The sequence below is a fragment of the Antechinus flavipes genome, chromosome 1, assembly GCF_016432865.1.
Source record: "Antechinus flavipes isolate AdamAnt ecotype Samford, QLD, Australia chromosome 1, AdamAnt_v2, whole genome shotgun sequence".
Taxonomy (NCBI): domain Eukaryota; kingdom Metazoa; phylum Chordata; class Mammalia; order Dasyuromorphia; family Dasyuridae; genus Antechinus; species Antechinus flavipes.
The window spans coordinates 616,062,354-616,081,665 of record NC_067398.1 but is presented as its reverse complement, the minus strand read 5'-3'; the positions used below and the strand labels follow the sequence as shown (position 1 = coordinate 616,081,665).

At 35.7% G+C, this 19,312-nt stretch overlaps 1 protein-coding gene across 2 annotated transcripts in view; it reads left to right on the top strand.

Annotated features, from left to right (window-relative positions):
• ANXA13 (annexin A13) overlaps positions 1–19,312 on the top strand; it is a 76,389-nt gene that overhangs the window by 42,105 nt on the left and 14,972 nt on the right. For both annotated transcript variants that reach the window (XM_051971059.1, XM_051971060.1), the window contains 6 exons: positions 2,143–2,237; positions 3,994–4,164; positions 10,841–10,874; positions 10,979–11,058; positions 13,409–13,477; positions 13,859–13,960. In XM_051971059.1, the coding sequence (XP_051827019.1) occupies positions 2,143–2,237; positions 3,994–4,164; positions 10,841–10,874; positions 10,979–11,058; positions 13,409–13,477; positions 13,859–13,960 (551 nt within the window). The remainder of the gene's footprint in view (positions 1–2,142; positions 2,238–3,993; positions 4,165–10,840; positions 10,875–10,978; positions 11,059–13,408; positions 13,478–13,858; positions 13,961–19,312) is intronic.

The following is a 19,312-nucleotide window of genomic DNA, read 5'->3' as shown; positions in this document are numbered from 1 at the left end:
AGCTCCTATTGATCTGATCAGCCACAGTCAGACACACTGTAACTCAACTCTAACATGATGATGTCATTTTGGTCTTCTTCAAGTCCAAAGGACTACAACCAACCAACCAGGACTGGCTCTGGCCATCTCCTACACTGGGGCTAGTCCTTAACTATTCTCATTCTCTTAGTCCTCAAGTAGGAAATTTTAGTTTGAATTATAACCTTTTTTCTTAAATTAAAATTCTTCTTTATTTACCCCATTCCTTGTACCTGCCTCTTGGCAGCTAGGTGGTATGGTTGAAAGAATGCTGGGTCTGGAGGCAGGGAGACTCTTCTTCCTGAGTTCAAATCTGGTCTCAGATACTTACTAGTTGTTTGATTCTGAACAAGTCACTTAATCCTATTTATCTCACTTACCTCGTTTATAAAATGAGTGTAGAAGGAAATAATAAACCATTCCAGTATTTTTGCCAAAAATCCCCAAATGAGTTACAAAGAGATGCAACTAAACAACAATAGGCTCTAGTAGTGTCTAATATGTACATATACATACATGACTTAAAAGTTGCAGAATATTTTACAAAGATGAATTTGTTTTTTCTTCACAATAACCTTGTGAGAGCATCTGAGCTAAAGCCAAGCATGTCACCCTCCTAATCAATGAACTCCATTGGCTTCCAATAGCCTCCAGGAGCCATATAAAATATTTATTCAAAGCTCTTCATAACATCCCTTCTCTATCAATTTCTACACAATTTTATAGTCATCCAAAATTTCTACACAAATCTACACTACCACCACCAGTCTTTTTAGACCTTACTTCCCTCGTTATATTATGTTATACAATGATATTTGTCTTCTGGCTATTCCATGAACAAAACACTCAGTCTCTTAGCTCTTGGCATTTTCTCTGACTGTCTGTCCCCCCTACTTAAAATGTTCTTTCCTTTGCCCTATCTCTGTTTATTGACTTCCATGGCTTCCTTCAAGGCCCAGTTAAAATCCCATCTTTTACACTAGACCTTTCCAAATCCCTCAATTATATTATCTTTCTTCTTTTAGCCATTTCCTATTTATCTTCTATATGATCTTTTTTTGTAGATATTTATCTGCTTATTGTCTCTGCCATAAGTGTATTAGCTCCTTGAGGGAAGGGACTATCTTTTGCAGCAGCTGCTGCTGCTTTTTGGTGATTGGTACAGAGCAAATGGTTAGTAAAAATTTGCTGTTCCTATTTTAAGATAAAGAAACTGAGGCTGAGAAGTTATGAAAATTGCCCAGGGTCACATAGCTAACTAAATCTGGATTTGAATTTGGACTTGCTCCAAGTCCAAAATTCTGTCTTTTAATTCTGATCCTTCCCTTGCATATACAAATTCACGGTAGACAGGAATGAGCAGGAATAGTCCACTTTATCTGGAAAGTAGTGATAACACTAATGTATTAAGGAAAGAACGTAATAAAAAAGGAGGGGAGAGATATAAAAAATATGGTGGAGGCATAACAGATAATTTGGCTACTAGTTGGTTGGTGTCTAGCATAGCATCTTAGAGCTGAGAGAAACATGATGAAGTTGAAAGAATTCTTGACTTAGCAATAAGAAACCTGGTTTCAAGTCCTGACTCTGACACTTTTGATTGGATCTGATATGACCCCATTTCACTTCAGTTTATTCATCTACAAAATAATGACAACAATACTCATTCTTAAAAGTGAGCTATTAAAGATGAAGTGGTCTTTAGGTCCAAGTCTCTCATGTCAAAGACAAGGAAAATGAGATTTGGAAATTTGAAGAGACCAAGCATTAGTTGGATAAGGAAGGATTTCAGTCCAGAATTCCTGATATCTAGTCTAGTGTATTCTACTATTGCTTTTTTTATTCATCTCATATCCTTCATAGTGTCTTCCAACAGAGGATTCCACACAGAGAAGATGTGCAATAAGTATTTGTTGAAGGAAAAGAGATGGAAATGCAATCTTTGGGTCAATGCATGTCAACTACAGGAAAGAAAAGTTTTGAGTTCAATCTTTGCTCTACTGCACATTTGACTTAAAGGGTGTAACTGGCCAAGAAGCAGCTTGTGCTGATTTTCTCCTGCTTAGACAATATAAAGCCCCTTTCTTATCCAATTAGGCTTCTTTTTTCTTCTTTGTATCTTAGGAACAGATGAAAATGCCATCATTGAAGTCTTATCAAGCAGAACTGCAGACCAGAGACAAAAAATAAAGGAGAAATACAAGACCACATATGGCAAAGTAAGCTTAAGATGTATGGCACTATATGTATGGCAATCACACAAACTCTCATACTTATACCCTTCATATTAGATTCATTTTCCAATAAAGTATGAGCTGTTTTATCTAAATTTTTTATCTTTCTTAATATATAGTATCAGCTTAACAAACATTTGCTATTATTCTTTGGCATCCCTTTGGTCTTTAAGTTTTCCCACTCTTCCTTATTCAGAATATTGAAAAATAACAAAATTATTTTTAATACATCTTTTATTGATTTCTCAAAACTAATGGGTTATTTTAGTAATAGTTTTAATAGTTGCTATTGTTTTAGACTTGACTGTTCTTAAACTTCTTTCAAATTTTAAAAAATATTGACTTTATTTTATTTTTATAAAGCCTGGAATAGAGGGGTTTTTTTTCTTTAAAAACTGGCAAGTTTCATCTGCCAATTTGCAACTGGATCAGTAATTTACAAATGGACCAATTTCTGTAGCTTAATTTTATGCATTTACTTATTCTCCTCTGATTTTAGATTTACTATTCTTTCCACTATATGCCTCATAGTAAGTATTTGAGTTGAAATTTTAAGTTAGGAATTCAACAGATTAAAAAATAGAGAGGGATTTATAAATATGAACTATTATTATGGGATGGGATGGGATGGGATGGGATCATAATAAGGTGATATTCTTAAGCGCTATGGAAGAGGGTTTTTTTTTTTTTTTTTTTTTGCCACTACACTAAAGGGTCCTAGATTTCTATGGGTTGATTAGTTCTTATGTCTGCTCTGTCATTTTTCTGCTTTCTCCCTTGCTTTTTCTTTTACTTTCTTCTTTATTTTCTGATTTCTCCTTTATTTTTTCTTCAGTAATTACTTTTCATGATGTTCAAGATTCTCTATGATTTGACCCTAACCTGTACATTCTTTATTTTTGTATTTCCTATATTCTAATCAAACTAAATGATCTTTACCAGAACAAGCCTTGTGCTTTTTCTGCTTTAGTGTCTTGGCTTTCACTTGTTCCTTTGCCTGCAATATGTTTCTTCCCTCAACTCCTAGCTTTAAGTGATTGATTTGTACTCCTCCTTCAAGGTCCAAATCAAACTCTACTTCTTCACAAAGTCTTCTCTAAACATTTACCCCTCTCTTAAACCTCCCCATTCCTGCCACTTGCCAATATAATCTTTTAGTTTCTTCAACTCCTGGAGTACTTTGTTTTCATCTCTCATTTAATGTTCATGCTCTTTAAAAAAAAAAAAACAACTTTGTATTAAAAGAGTAAATGTGGTGAAGTTAAAAGAGCTTTGAACTTGGAGTCAGAAGTTATAGGTTCTAACTCTGGTTCCTCTTTAATTAACTGGAAGACCATGGAAAAAATTCACTTAGCTCTCTTCTCACAACACCTGAGGGAGATACTATGCTATGGTAGAAAAATCACTGCCTCTGGGATCAAAGAACTTGAATTCAAATAGTGCATCAGATGTTTACTGCCTGTGTGGACTTAGATAAAATCACTTAAACTTTCAGTTTCAGAAGAGTATAAAAGGAGGATATTGGACAATATGGTCCATCCTGGCTTTATATCAATGATCCTATGAAGATCAATAGTTTTCTTGCTTGTGTTACCCTTCTTTGGATTTTGGTCCATGTATCTATGAGAGATGTCCTGTAGACTGTGAGGTTACCTGACCTTCTTGCAAGTTGATATTTAAAGGAGAATACTAAAAGAGATTGGGTAGCTCCTTCTCACATTGATTTTGTGTATTCTTGTAGGACCTGGAAGAAGTGCTGAAGAGTGAGCTCAGTGGGAATTTTGAGAAGACAGCCTTAGCCCTTCTGGATCTCCCAAGTGAATATAGTGCCCGAGAACTACATAAGGCCATGAAAGGCATTGGGACGGATGAATCTGTGCTGATTGAGATTCTCTGCACCAGAACTAATAAGGTTAGAACCACAGTCACATGAGTTTTCCCAATGAATCAACTAAGGAGAAGGATGAACATGTTTCTCTTTTAGGGGTATAGAATCTGCCTTAAAATACTATTCTATGAGAGGGGACGCCCACAATGAAAAGAATCCTGGACAAAGTCTGGAAAGCAGCTAATCTTTGTAGTGGATTGGCTCCAGTGTTAAAATATCTCATTTTATAAGCTAAATGACATAATAATAACAAAGAATTTCAGAGTTGGGGAAAAAACCTCAGAGGAAGGAATCTCAAGGGTATATCAGTAAGTGTTTAATCATCAGGGAGGAAAGGGGAGGAAGGGAGTGCGAGAAGATATGTGCACAAGATACATAGCATTTGCCAATTTCTGAGGTATAAATGCTAATAATGAAAATTTAACAATTAGATCTCACCACTCACCCACTGTACTTCTGCTGAGGCTACTAGTCCAAACTTTGTGTGAAAAGAATCCCCATTATAATATATTACAAATGGCCATCTAGTCTCTGCTTTGAGACCTCCAAGAAAGGGAAACTCCCTAACTCTCTATACAGATTATTCCTGCTTTGGAAGAGCAAGAATTCTAGAAAGGTTTTTTTGATATCACACTAAATTGACTCCTTGGAAACTTCTACCTATTTTGCCTAATTTTGTCCTCTGGAACCAAACACAATAAATCTAATCCCTCTTCCATGTAACAGACCTTCAAATACTATGGATAGTGATTATACCACAGTGACATGATAGCACAGTGCCCAGCATATAGTAGAGGCTTAATACATGCTTTTTGACTGCCTGATTGGATTATGTCATCACCCAGTCATTTTCTTCAAGCTAAACGTGCCCAGTTTCTTCCAATGATCCCCATATGACATGAACATCAGACCTTCCACCATCCTTGAGACATCTCAGACTTTCTTCGTAAACATAGCACCCAGGACTGAATATAAAATTCCAGATGAGGTTTAAAGAAGACAGAGTATGGTGGAAATGTCACTGCCCTATTTCTAGATGTTATATCCCTTTTAATGCAGCCCAAGTTTGAATTACTTTTTTTTTTTTGGCTGCTATAGTATACTTTTTACTTATGTTGGATTTGTAGCCCATTAACACTGCTATTTATCTATCTTCTTAATTTCATCCTTGTAAAATAATTTTCTTGTATCCAAGTATAAGACTATTACATTTAGTCCTATGGAAATTCATTTAAATATATTCATCCCCTTACTCCAACCTGTCAAAGATCTCTTTGTTACCCAAACCTATCATCCTAAGTATTAGTGATTCCTCCCAGCTTTGAGTCATCTCCACATCGTTGAGTATGTCATCTATGTCTTTATATGAGACAGTGATAAAAATGTAAAATACCACAAGGTCACATATTTCTGGGGAGTCATGAATATACAAAATCCTTGTAGATTTATTCATGTTTTTAATGCATTAAAGAAAGGGTGAGTTCAAGATATTAGATCCAAATGAACTACATTCTTATATAATGAAAAAACTAGTAGATGTTATTAATAAGCCTATGTAACTTTTGAAAAGGCATTGAGAACGACAAAAGTGACATAGGACTGGAAAAAAGGCAAATGTCATTTTTAAAAAATGAGAGAAAATGGTGGAGTAACTAATTTACAGGCCGATGAATATGATGTTGATTCCTAGCAAAATTCTAGAATGCAATATTATAAAATGCTTAGTAAACATTTAGAAAGGGAAGTAGTAATCACAAAGAGATAGAATGAATTTGTCAAGAACAAGGTATTCCATATTAGCCTTCTTTTTTTTTTTCTATTGACAGGATGATTATACTGGTCAATCAGGAGAATTCTAGAAACATAGTACACAGAGCTTTCAGCTTAGCATTTAGCAATTTTTCTCTTGCTACGCTTACAGACAAATAAAGAAATAGGTTAGAAGATGATAAGGTTAAGTGGTTTTGAAATTAGTTGGATGGACAGATCCTAAGAGTAGTCATAAAGGAGTCAATATCTTGAAAGGGAGATAGGAGGAAAGACAAGGATCTGTCCTTGGTCCTGTAGTGTTCAAGATTTTTAGCAAATAAAAAAGAAATCATTATTGTTGTTTTAACATGTAGATGGTACAATGCTTTGTAAATATACTGGATGAGAGGATTTGCATCTAAAAAGATTTCGGCTACCTAGGATGACAAATCAAATATAAAATATGAAAATTAGTAGGGATAAATGCGAAAAAAATATTTGGGGTTTAATGGAATTCAAACTCAACAGGAATTAATAGTGTGGTACAACTACCCAAAAAGCTATCACAGCTACATTGAACTATGATGTCCAGAATTGTTGTGGCAAAATGGTTCAGAATAATTGTTATAATCTTTTTTAATAATCTTCAAAAATAGGACTGTTTGTCTCCAGTGGGTAGAGTTAGGAACAATGAATAGAAGTTACACAGAGGCAAATTTTAACTTGATGTCAGAAAACATTTCCTAACAGTTAGAGTCATCCAAAAGTCACATAAGCTGTCTATGAAGGTAGTTGGGTTACTAATTAGAAATATTCAAGAGAATGATGAGGGAACACTTGCTATAGAAAAGACTCCTAGTTAGGAAGAGTTGAACTTAGTGACCTCTGAGGTCCCTTCCAACTTTAAGAATCTGCAAAGCACAGCAAAAAAAAAAAAAAAGTCAGAAACTTCTCTTTACAAAAAACTCTTCTGAGTTGTAAATCTCTTTGTTCAAATACTTTTTTTTACTATGTTTCAAATACAGTTTCACTTGAAGTAACAGTAACAGTTAAGCTGAGTGACCATTATTGTTTGTGGAGAATAGGATTCATCTATGGAATAAGGAAATGAACAAAATGAGTTCTAGTATTGCTTCCAACTCTAAGATTCTGTGGTTGTATATAATCTTCCAATTTGAAAGCCTAAATACTTCATTTGGTGATTTCTTGTCATTAATGAAGCATTGGTATAATAGAAATAATACTGGACATGGATGGATCCTAAGAACATAGATTTAGGGATGGAAGAGACCTAAGACACTATTTAGTTCAGCCCCTTCACTTTACAGATGGGGAAACTGAGGTCCAGAGAGAAGTGACTTGCCTAAAGATCATATAGATAACTTAAGAATGAGTTTGAGTCTCGATCCAAAAATTAATCAGGGATTTGATTATAGGCAAGTCACTTAACCTCTTGGAACTTCTGTTTCTTCATCTATAATACGAGGCTAATAATATTTATGCTTTCCCTCGCTGAATCAATTTGGGTGAGGAAAGTTCAAATATATTATTACTGCTCAAATCTTATCCACTAAGGAAAAACGTAATGTAACTGACAAGATCCAGAACACACACACACATACAAAAGGAAGGTAAATAGTTTGATGGGATAGAAACCCTTACTAAAGAGAATGTATGTGAGAGCAGACACTCCCTCTAGTGGCTAGCACTTCTTTGGAGATTATTACACCAACCAATGAAGTCTCCTGAATTCCTAAACTAATTCCATTATTGTCCCACTCCATTGGGATGTAAGGGTACATTTTAGTATCTCTTGTCTCAATTTTTTCCCTACATATAATATGTACTTATAAGAAAGTGCATGCTATCTGACAATACCAGTCATGTGGAACAAATAAGAGACAAGAGAAGCACTCCTAAGTGCTACATTGTTATATCCCCAAGATAATAACAGTAGGCAACTCAGTCATTTAACCTCTCAGGACTCCCAGACAACATAATGTAAGTTGCAAAGCAGGTATCAGCTTTCATTGATGGAAATAATTTCCTCATCAGGCATTCCCTATGCAAATAAAATCATAAGTGTGATTTTAAAAGGAAGAAAAGAAGGAAGGAAGGAAGGGAGGGAGAAAGGGAGGGAGGGAAGGAGGGAGGAAGGAAAGAAGGAAGGAAGGAAGGAAGGAAGGAAGGAAGGAAGGAAGGAAGGAAGGAAGGAAGGAAGGAAGGAAGGAAGGAAGGAAGGAAGGAAGGAAGGAAGGAAGGAATTTATGTGTAAGAATATGTATAAGATATACAATGTGTATAGTTATTAAACAAAATGATCAACTGAAGAGGGTTCTTGATCTGTGGTGGCATCTTAGCATGTTCACACAGATGAAATCACAAGTCTATCAGAATATCAAGAATGAGAAAAGATATAGCAGGAAGAGCCCTGTTCTTGTAATCAAACCATCCTCACTCTTCACTAGTTGGCATACCTTACAATAAGGTACATAAGGGCTAAGAAGGACTGGAAGAGAAAACATTCTACCTTTGACCAGCCTCATGGTGGCTCTCTTGCCTCCTGCACTAAGGGGGAGACTAGTTGAGACTGGCAGACTGTCACACTGCTGGAAGAGACTGGATCAGACTAATACTGGGTCAGACTATGACAGACAAACTGTGAAGGAAACTATGAAGACTTTGGACTTTATTCTTGTTCATCCTCATGGTGTCTATCCTGCTGAGACCAAGATCTTGATTTAGGACTAGAAGGGAACTTTAGAAATCAGCTAGTCTAACCCCCTCATTTTATAAAAGGGGAAACTGAGGCTGATAGTTATTAAATGACTTGTGCCATGTCGTGCACATAGTAAGGAAAAGAGCCCAGCTTTGACCTCCAGTTCTGTTTCCAACTGCCATGCTCTTTCAATTATAATAACCACAGTTCCTTTAGTTGCAAAATAGAAGTAATAATCATTGTACTATCTACCTCACACAGTAGTTGTGAGGATAAAACACCATAAAGATGAAAGTTATTATTATTATTATAATAAAATGGCCATGAGAGATGCATAGCTACAAAAGCACTTGCCCAAGATATGTGATTATAAGTAAGGTTTCACCAAACATATTCTTTAATTGCAAATGCTTTCCCAACTTAAAAGGTAAATTTTTCTCTCTGAATGTTTGTTTCATTTTTCTTTTTTTTCTTTAGAGGTAATTGGGGTTGAGAGACTTGCCCAGAGTCATATAACTAATAAATATCTGAGGCTATATTTGAACTTCAGGCTTCCTGACTCTAAGGCTAGTGTTTTAAGTGCCATTTAGGTGTCCCGCTTTCATCTTTCAAGATTTTGTTGATGCCTTATTTTTCACACCAATCATTTCCTAAAAACTAGTACTTCTTTTCTTCTACAAAATGATCACTTTACCCAGAGTGTGACTCAAGACCCAGTGTATCATAGACTATCAAGAAGTCCACACAGATTTTTTTGTGCCTCTTTCAGGTTTTCAGGTTTCACAACCAAGTGGCAACTGGGAAGAATAGAAACCAGAGATAATGTCTGATCTGATTATTAATTGATGATTAACAATTAATAATCATTAGTATTAAGAATAGGGACTGAACCTATGATTCTAGTAAGATAGGGAACCCTCCTGGATGGGAAAACAGTCTCTATAAACACAATTTGGCACCATATCTGCAATTTATAACCTTAGAGAATTGCCTGGAACAATGTCAAACATTGCAAACCAGATTAAAATATAAAGGGGAAATATTTAACAAAATAAAATAAAAAGGCAACAAAACTTAGATAATGTTAATTTGTGGTTTTCTAAATCATCATGCTTCCTGTAAGGATCTGATTCTATTTGAATTTGAAAATCGTGGCCTAGAACACTTAAGCTATTTATCTATTTTCACACAGACAGTGTATGTCAGAAGCATGACTTGAACCCAAATTTATTGGTTCTCTATCCACCAAAAGTTTTGTTTGGTCATAGTTTCTTTGATATATTTTAGTTCTGGTGTAGTTTAGTTTAAACTAATTTAATTCTAATTTCTAGCTAATTCTAAATTCTAGTTAAATTTTAATTTAAACTAGTTTAATTCTAGGTCTATGGCCACTCTTACATTTTTGGCTGATTAGATCTGATAAAAAAACAAAGTGACTAAAGCAGCGTCATTCTTGGGTTTCTGCAAGTCTGGGAAGTCAGGGAGGAAAAGGTCAAGGTCAATGAGGAGGAGGCAACTAAAGTATTAAGTAAAGGAGAAGGAAGATGAAAGAGAAGAACAAATATCATGAATAAAATAGAATAGAATCAGCAAATATAACTTTTAATCAAGTAAATCTCTCACACCTTCCCCTGACCTAGACAAAGCAACCATCTTCCATTGGCTTCACTTTCACACACTAAACTCCAACCTCTTTGCCTTTGTCCTGCACTGCCATCTTGGTGTTGATTTTAACCAGATATTACCTGTTTAAAAACTTTGGGGTTGAAGTCAAATCCTGCCTTTGATGGCATTTAGAAAATAATTTCCCCAGAGATCTATATCCTTAATAGATAGCATAATACAGAAAAAAAGGCACTGGATTTGGATTCAGAGGATTCAAATTGAAATGCCAGTTTTCTGTTATTTAAAAAGAAGAAGAAGAAGAAATGTATATGTAGTACTTTAAGATTTATAAATGAAATCTCAATTAATGATTCACTTATAATCTGTTTGATCTTAGACAAGTCATTTAATTCTTTTGAATTTTAATTTTTTCACTGTAAAATGAGGGGATTAGATAAAGCCATTCAAATTCCAAAATTATGAACTTCTAGTTTTTAAATAGTAGTAATGGCATCAAGCAGCCTGGAAAAGAAGGGCATGGCTCCTTTCTCTGTGTGTCTGTCTCCTTTTAGAGTCCATTGCATACTAATCTGATGTTGGTATATTTTTTTTATTCCCTTTTTCTAGGAAATCAAAGCCATAAAAGAAGCATACCAAAGGTGTAAGTGACATTTTGTTTCAATCCCACCTTGTTTGGAGAAAGTATAGTCTTTTTACAATATGCGTGGGATAATAAATCTTCTCTTTCTTTTTCTTTTCTAATAGTATTTAACAGTAACCTTGAATCTGATGTCAAAGGTGATACAAGTGGACACTTTAAAAAGATTCTTGTGTCCTTGTTACAGGTAAGAGAACAGGGACTTTGCTCTCTTGTTTTATATTGGAGCTACTATAGACAGCTAAATGGCTCAGTGGATAGAGTACTAGGGGTAGACTCATAAAGACTTGAATTCAAATTTGATCTTAGACACTTACTGGCTGAACAAGTTGCTCAGCCTGTTTGTTTTAATCCCCTGGAAAAGGCAATAGCAAATCCTTTCATTATCTTTGCCAAAGAAAAAAACCCCATAGACAATATTGACATGTTATAGTCTACCAGGTCACAAAGAGTTAGACATAACTGAATAACAACAACTATCTCTATGCACCAAAGTTCTGTCCTGAAAATTGCAAAACAAAGTGTTTGGAGGATGACACATTTTATTAAAAGATTCAGCTGGTTAATTCCTGGGGTAAAACTGTTTGTTTTTTCTTAAATGACATTTGGGGATCTTAAAGCTAAAGGAATCTCTGTGATTCCTTAACCCTAGTGTTTTCTAAGACTTTGATTTCTTTTTTTAAATGATATTTTAGTTTTCTAAATACATGTAAAGATAAAGATTTAAACATTTTATAAAACTTTGTGTTCTATATTTTTCTCCCTTCCTTTCTCCCTCCCTCATTTCCTCACTTCCCCCCTTCCCAAGACAACAAGCAATCTAATATGTAAAATATATGCAATTCTTTTAAACATATTTACATATTTGTCATGTTGTACAAGAAAATCAGACCAAAAGGGGAAAAAATCACAAGAAAGTTTTTTAAAAAGAAGAAAATACCATGCTTTGATCCACATTCAGTCTCCATAGTTCTTTTTCTGGATGCGAATAGCATTTTCCATTCCAAGTCTATTGGAATTAGTTGAATCACTGCATTGTTGAGAAGAACCAAATCCATCACAGGTGATCTTCTTGTTATTGTAAACAATGTTCTCCTGGTTCTGCTCACCTCACTCAACATCAAATATTCATGTGGAATATTCAAATATTAAGTGTGAGAATACACCTGATGATTTAATAGGCAAGTTATAAACCTAAGGTTCAGAAAAGTTAAGTGATTTGCCCATAATCATAAAATTATAAAGTGTCTGAGGTAGAAATGCTGAGCCAATCACAGAGTAAGAGGAATGGATAACAAGAGGACATCTCACATAGCTCATTGCTGTCCCCAAAAAAACTATACAGATGGCCCTCAAAAATTAGATGGACTCCCTTAGGTAATTTTATAGAAGGAAAAGAGAAAGAACTGGACAGAACGAGCCGGCACAGATAGGTTATATACTATATCTTTGGAGGGAATAGTCACATTGAGGAGATGATAGATCTAATGAACTATTGAGATTTAGAAGAAATAATTGGTGGCCCTACAATTTACCTTCTCTAATTCCAAATAAAAACCTTCACTTGATGACCTCCTTGAAGCAGGGAAACATTCTGGGGAATGGAGCTAATAAGAAGCGTTCAGCACTGACTAAAGCTTAAATAATCAATCATGATAGAGGGCAACAAAAAAGACAGGGGAGGAGGAAATCACAAACAGCTCAGAGAAGATGCCAGGAGATGACAAAATTGGGGGAATAAGAAAGTTATATGAGACTGAACTTTTTTAACCAGAATTTAACTAAAGAAAAGAGCCAGAATCATCTTTTGACTGTTTTTAGTCAACTGAAGCAAAAAATCTGACAACAAAAGTCAGCTGTTCGATGTCCAGAACAAGACATTCAGAATGGGCACTATGGGAACACACTGTCCTCCTCTCTGAACATCCAACCAAATAGACAATTCATTGATTCACATCACACCCAATACACCATGTCTTTGCGAGATTTATTTATTCCTTTTGTTGTATGATTGACACCCCTGCCAAGTTCTCATCCCTCTGTGGTGACAGACTGGCAGGAGAGGACCAGAAAAGACACCAGCTGATGACAAAAGAGTTCATGTCAGTCCTTCAGAAGGCCTTCCTTCTCAAAAGATCTTTTAAAGAGAGGTTGACATTCTTCAAAAAAAAAAAATTCTGGCAAAAGAATGGACAAATTAGTCTCCTCAGGTCCCTTCCAGCCCTGGAATTAATGTCAGATTAAGGAACTAGTTAAGAGAAAGAGAAAAAGAGAGAGACAGATATAGAGAGAGAGACAGAGAAATAAATTCTACTCGTTTCAAGTGACATCACTGTTATTACAGGGTCCAAAAGATGGCAGCAAAGAGCAATAATTGTGGGAATTCCCAACATAGGATTTTAAGATTCCAAGTTAGAAGGAATCTTGGGTCAGACTTTCTTTCACTAAATCGGAGAGAATCCCCCAATCCTTTACTTTTTTCTCTATTTTCCACGGTCACTCAGCAATTATAGCTGACAATGTTTCTCTTCTTATAGGCTGACCGAGATGAAGGAGAGAATGTTGATAAAGACCTAGCTGGTCAAGATGCAAAAGATTTCTATGATGTAAGTGTGAGGATGTACCAGTCTCAGATTTCTTTTTTCTTTTAAATTTATCACCTAATATTAGTCTCACTTTATGGGAGAGGTGGCTTTAATTACTCGGGAAGTAATTACATTATCTGAGAAATGAAAATGTGCTCTTATCTTTAAATTAAAATGTGCTCACATATATAGGTCTTTCATTCTAATAGAATAAATGATAATTATTCTCCATTTATATGATGCCTTTATTCGCCTCTGTTAGAAGCTGAAAGGGCATAAGTGAAACATCTCTAGTCTATGCATATAATTTCTTTTGAGTGACATTTGGTGCTAAAAAAAATAGCACTTTTAGACTTTTTAAAGATGATTTTGTAATAAAATGTTGATCTTTGAACTTTGAAGGCAGGGGAAAATCGCTGGGGCACAGATGAAATGACTTTCAATGAGATCCTGACAAAGAGGAACTACAAGCAATTGAGGGCTACCTTCCTAGCCTATCAAACTGTAAGTGATTTAGTATTTCATACAGTTACTTTAGCATTAGTCGTGTTAGATAATAGAACAAAACCAGAGATCTAGAAACTGGGGAAGTTTACTTGCCCTAACACTTTACAATACTATCCTTGGGACCTTTCGGTCAAAGGTCCACATAATAATGAAGGAATAGAACTACTAACTCTGAACTTGAAACCTGAGTATAAGTCCTAGCATTGACTAAGTGTGTGAACCTGGCCACACTACACATCACTCAGGTTCATATTCCTCATCTCTAAAATGGGGATAATGACTCTCATCTTCTCTGCTTTGCAGTGTTATTGTGAGGGAAGCATTGTAAAATCCATGGGGAAGTGAACTATCATTACTATGATGATCCCAACTCAAAAGGGAATAGAATAACACAAAGAAGACTGTACCCTATTGAAATCCTGAGATGTTTACCTGAAAGGTTGTGATTTAATGAAATTGTTATAGATCTGGCATTTTCTATGCACAGAGGAAGGTACTTCATAGTGCATTCATTTTAGAGGACTGGCTTTGAAAGTGGGTTTGAATCCTGCCTGAGATACACATTGGCTGAATGATCATGGGCTAGTCTCTAGCTTCTTAGGGCCCCAGGCAACTCTCAGAGACTATAAATTACAATTAAGTCCTCTATCTTCTTTAGCAGCATGTTCTCACTTTCAAAGCAACCTCTACTTAAGTTAGAATCCAAAAACTCTAGATTAAATCTTAGAGGTGATCTAGTCCTGCAGATTCATTTCACAAATAGGGAAACTGAGATTCAGAAGAATTCAGGAACTAGTCCAGGCTTATAACTATGAGTAAACTAGGTTTAAAATCTAAAAATTCAGAGCTGGAAAGCACCTTTAAAAAGGATTTAGTCCAACTACTTCTCCAATGAGCCAACTTTGGTCTAGAAGAGAAAGGTGCTTTCTGAAGGTGAGCCCTGCAGATCCTCCAGGCAGAATCAGAATTAGCTGACTGGTTTCCAGATACCTGGACCACTCATGGCTCTTTCCACACCCTCCCTCCTCTCCTCCCTCTTTGGCTCCCACTGTTGCAAATCTGGATTTTTCAAGTACTGTGCCATAGGACACTAGAATCACTTACTTAGACTTAGAGTGGACCTCGGAGATCAGTCAGTCCAAGTCCCTCGTTTTACTGATGAGGTACTACATTCCACAAAGGTTAAATGATTTGAATAAGATCACACAAGGAATAAACTACAGAGTTGGAATGCGAACTCAAGCTCTGACTCTAAATCTAGTGCTTTTTCCATCCCGTATTGAATTTGGTTTCACATGGTGTTTTTAACTTTTTAAAGTCCCCTCATTTTTTCTATCTCCTTGAATTCTTTTAACAAGTCTGTAAGATAGATGGGAAAGGTGAAATTGTTCTCATTTGAACGATTAGGAAACTATCCTTAAAACTTAGACCATCTGTAATTTATCAGGACCACACAGCAAGTAAGTGCCAGAAAATGGATGAAAACTTCAAGATTCTCCAGCCTGAAGTCTCTCCCTGACTCCTGCTAGTCCTTTCATAATACCAAGCAATTTATAGGAAAAGTAAGGAGGGGGGAGAAGAAAGAAAGGAAAGAAGGAAGGAAGGGAGGGAGGAAAGAAGGAAGGAAGGAAGAAAATGAAAATTCATACAGTTGTGGAAAGAGATAAAGGAAAAAAGCAATTTTAGTTTTTGTTGGTTAATTTGTTCTACCTTGTTTTAATGCTATTTTTAAAATTCTATAACCATGTATTTAGTTTTTTTATTGTGTAACCATTGTTAAAATGGTTTTAGATAAGCTTTTATTCTTTATTTGGCTTATTTATTTATTTGCTTTGTTCATTATTATTAAGTTTACAACAAAAATATTTGTTTAAAAAATAATACTTTGGATGCTACAATTAAAACAATACAGTGATATCTGCTAATTTTCTTTATGAATCATCTTTAAAATATCACATATTCTTAAACCCTAAAAATCCTTCAACTGGGTTTTGTTTTCATCTTTATTATTTTTTTAAAATATTAGTGCAGCTCTATAAAAGCTGCAATGATTTTTGGCCCAAAGTGCTGTAATCCTGATCTGACATCTTGTTTTCACTTACTGTATATATCCTGCTGTGAAAATCATATCAATGTAGACAGTGTAATAGAAAGAATGCAGGGTTTGGAATCAGAAGACCTGGGTGCAAAATGCCATTCTCAATAGCTTTGTGACAATGGGCAAGTCATTTAATGTCTCTGAGCCTCTGTTTCCTCATCTGTAAAAAAATGAAGGTGGTATTGATATCTAATACACTTTCTTGATATTTCTGCACCTTTAACACTATTGACAAGTATTTCCTCCTGTAAACTCTCTATAGGTTTTCCTCACACTGCTCCCATCCTGATTCTCCTACTATTTTGACCTCTCCTGTCTACTTTGCTGGATTATTACATTCCACCCTATAACTGTAAATATTATTGAAATCTCTGTCCTGAGTCCTATAGCTTTTTCTATATACATTTTCTCTTACCTAACTCATTAACTCCCATGGGTTCAACAATCATTTTTTCAGAAATGGTTCCTAGATCAGTTTTTCCAATATATTAGAAACCACTTCATGTAGATCTTCTGCTGTCCCACATCACCAACTGCCTACTGATAATTTCAAAATGATGTCCCATGCTCTTTTCAAACTTATCATGTTCAACAGAAAACTTATTTTCTTTCTACTCCTTTTGAATTTCCTTCTTTCCATCAAGGCCACAACCATCCTTCCAGTTAACCATGTTCACACCACAGTATCATCCCTGACTTTCTTCAGTCTTCCTTCCCCTATATATTCATTTGTTCAAATCTTATCAATGCTATCTCTACAACCTCTCTACCTAAAGAGTTACCACCTCACCACCTCAACCTCTCATCACCTCTAACCTAAACTATTATAATGACTTCATAATTACTTTCCCATCTTCCAGTTCATTTCCACTCAAAGACATCCTCCACTTTCTGCAAAAGGGATATTCCTATAATACAGATCTTTTGGAAAGTCACTCCCCCAACTCAATAGTGGCCCCAGAATCAAATGTAACTGTTCTTTTAGGCATTTGTAGTCTTTTACAAGCTGATTCCTGTACATCTTTTCAGGCTTAGTACATATTACACATCAGACAAACTGGCCTCACTTATGACAATCAATTACAACCAATAAAAAGCATTTATTAAAAATCTATCATGTGCCATGCTAGCACTGTGGATATAAAGGCAAAAGAAAAACAGCCTCTGCCCTCAAGGAGCTTATATTCTAAAAGGGGAAATAACATATATATGTACACATTTATGCAAATTTAGCATATATGTGCATAAATGAATTATATATACATGGATAAAATATATTTATATATGTGCACATATAATATATAAAATATGTCATATTTTATATATTATATATAATTTTGTGTATATATATTATATATATGCAAAGCATAAACAAAACAAATACAAAGGAACCTTGGAGGGGAAAGCTTTAGCAGCTCTAGGGACACCTCATACAAAAGATAGCAATTGAGCTGGATCTTGAAAAAAGCTAAGGGCAGAGATGAGGAGGAGAGGGTCCCTACCAACCAAGACAAAGACCTGGAGATGGTTGCTGGAGTATCTTTCTTTTGTGTCTCTATGCAGGCTGGCCCCTATCCAAAGACTGCTCTCTTTGCTTATTCCCTCTTCTTAGACTCTCTCAAAATCCTCCCCAAAGCTCACTTCAAGTGCTTTCCTACATGAGGCCTTCCTTGGTCCCTCCAGTTGCCACTGCTGTCTTCCTAAAGTTCTTCCTTAATTGTGTTCAATGTCCTTCCTGTGTTATTGGGAGGTATTCATGAAGAAGGGATAATAAAAAAGCTCTTTTAGGAGGTAAAGCTTAAATTGAACTTTGAAGAAAGGGAGAACTTCTAAGAAGCAGTTACCTGGTGAGTTAGCGGATAGAGTACTGAGGTTGAAGTCAGGAACACTTGATTTCAAATTCATTCTCATACATTTACTAGCTATGTGATCTTGAACAAGTCACTTAAACTCAGTTTGCTTCAGTTTCCTCAACTATAAAATAAAGATCATAACAGCACTTAGCTCTCAGGACTGTCGTGAGGATCAAATGAGATTTTTTTTCTTTAGAGTGCATAACCCAGTGTCTGGCACATAATAGGAGCTATATTATTGCTGAGTTGTTTCAGTTGTGTCCAGTTCTCTGTGATTCTATCTGGCATTTTCTTGACAAAGGTTCTGCTTCTCCAGCTCATTTTACAAATGAGAAAACTGAGGAAAACAGGGTCAAGTGACTTGTCCAGGATCACACAGCTAGTGAGTAATCTGAGGTCACATTTGAACTCAGGTCTTCCTGACTTCAGGCCCAGAATTCTTTTGTGTATATTTGAATTTACTTATCTGTGTGCATATTATTTCCACTGATAAAATGTAAGCTTGCTGAAGACAGGAAGAGTTTCATTTTTGTCTTTGTATTCCCAGCACGATGGTTAGCATTGGTGCTTAATAAATGTTGATGATGGACAATAGACAGACAGACAGAAAGAGACAGAGAGACAGAGAGATAGGCAGAAAGACAGAGACTCTGAGAGAGACAGAGAGGGGGGAAAGAAGGAGAGGTAGATAAATGGGTGGATAGATACATAGACACACAGATATAGATACATAGATATATACATAGACAGATAGCTTCATTCACAAAAGGGTTGGGAGGAAACTTTTTACTATCTTGAAGAGATGCAGAAATATGAATTTCTATTCTCACTGTTTCTAAATCACATATTTGGGGGTACATAAGTCAACTCTGAGAAGCAGAATGGTGTCATGGAGAACAGCCTGCCTTGGAGTCAGGAAAAAATTACAGGTCTGGGTCAAAAAAGAAAAATGAACCTCATGGTTAAAATATTTCCCCCCAGCTGGGGTCAGTAATCTAATTTAAGGGATTTTTAGCAGTGTGGTTTTCTGCATGGGTGGGAAACCCCAATTAGCCAGGTTTCAAAAGAAAATAAAAGCCTACTAGCAATCTATGCTTTGGCAAAGAACATCCATTATTCAAATAGGGGAAAGGAGATTAAAGTAAGAAATGTGTCGAACTAAATACTAAAATACAGGCACCTAGGAAGCCAATTTGGGTATTTGGACAAGGAATATTGGGCCCACCTCATAGTCCTCCAGAGCTGGACAAGGGCTGAGGGAGCCCTTGACAAAGATTGTTAGTGGATTCAGGGAGTTCTGGGGAGAAAGTATCTTCCATAATAATTTTCTAACCAGATTGCCAATACCACACAACTGGGGTCACTGGGGAGATGGGAAAGGGAAGAAGCATTTATATA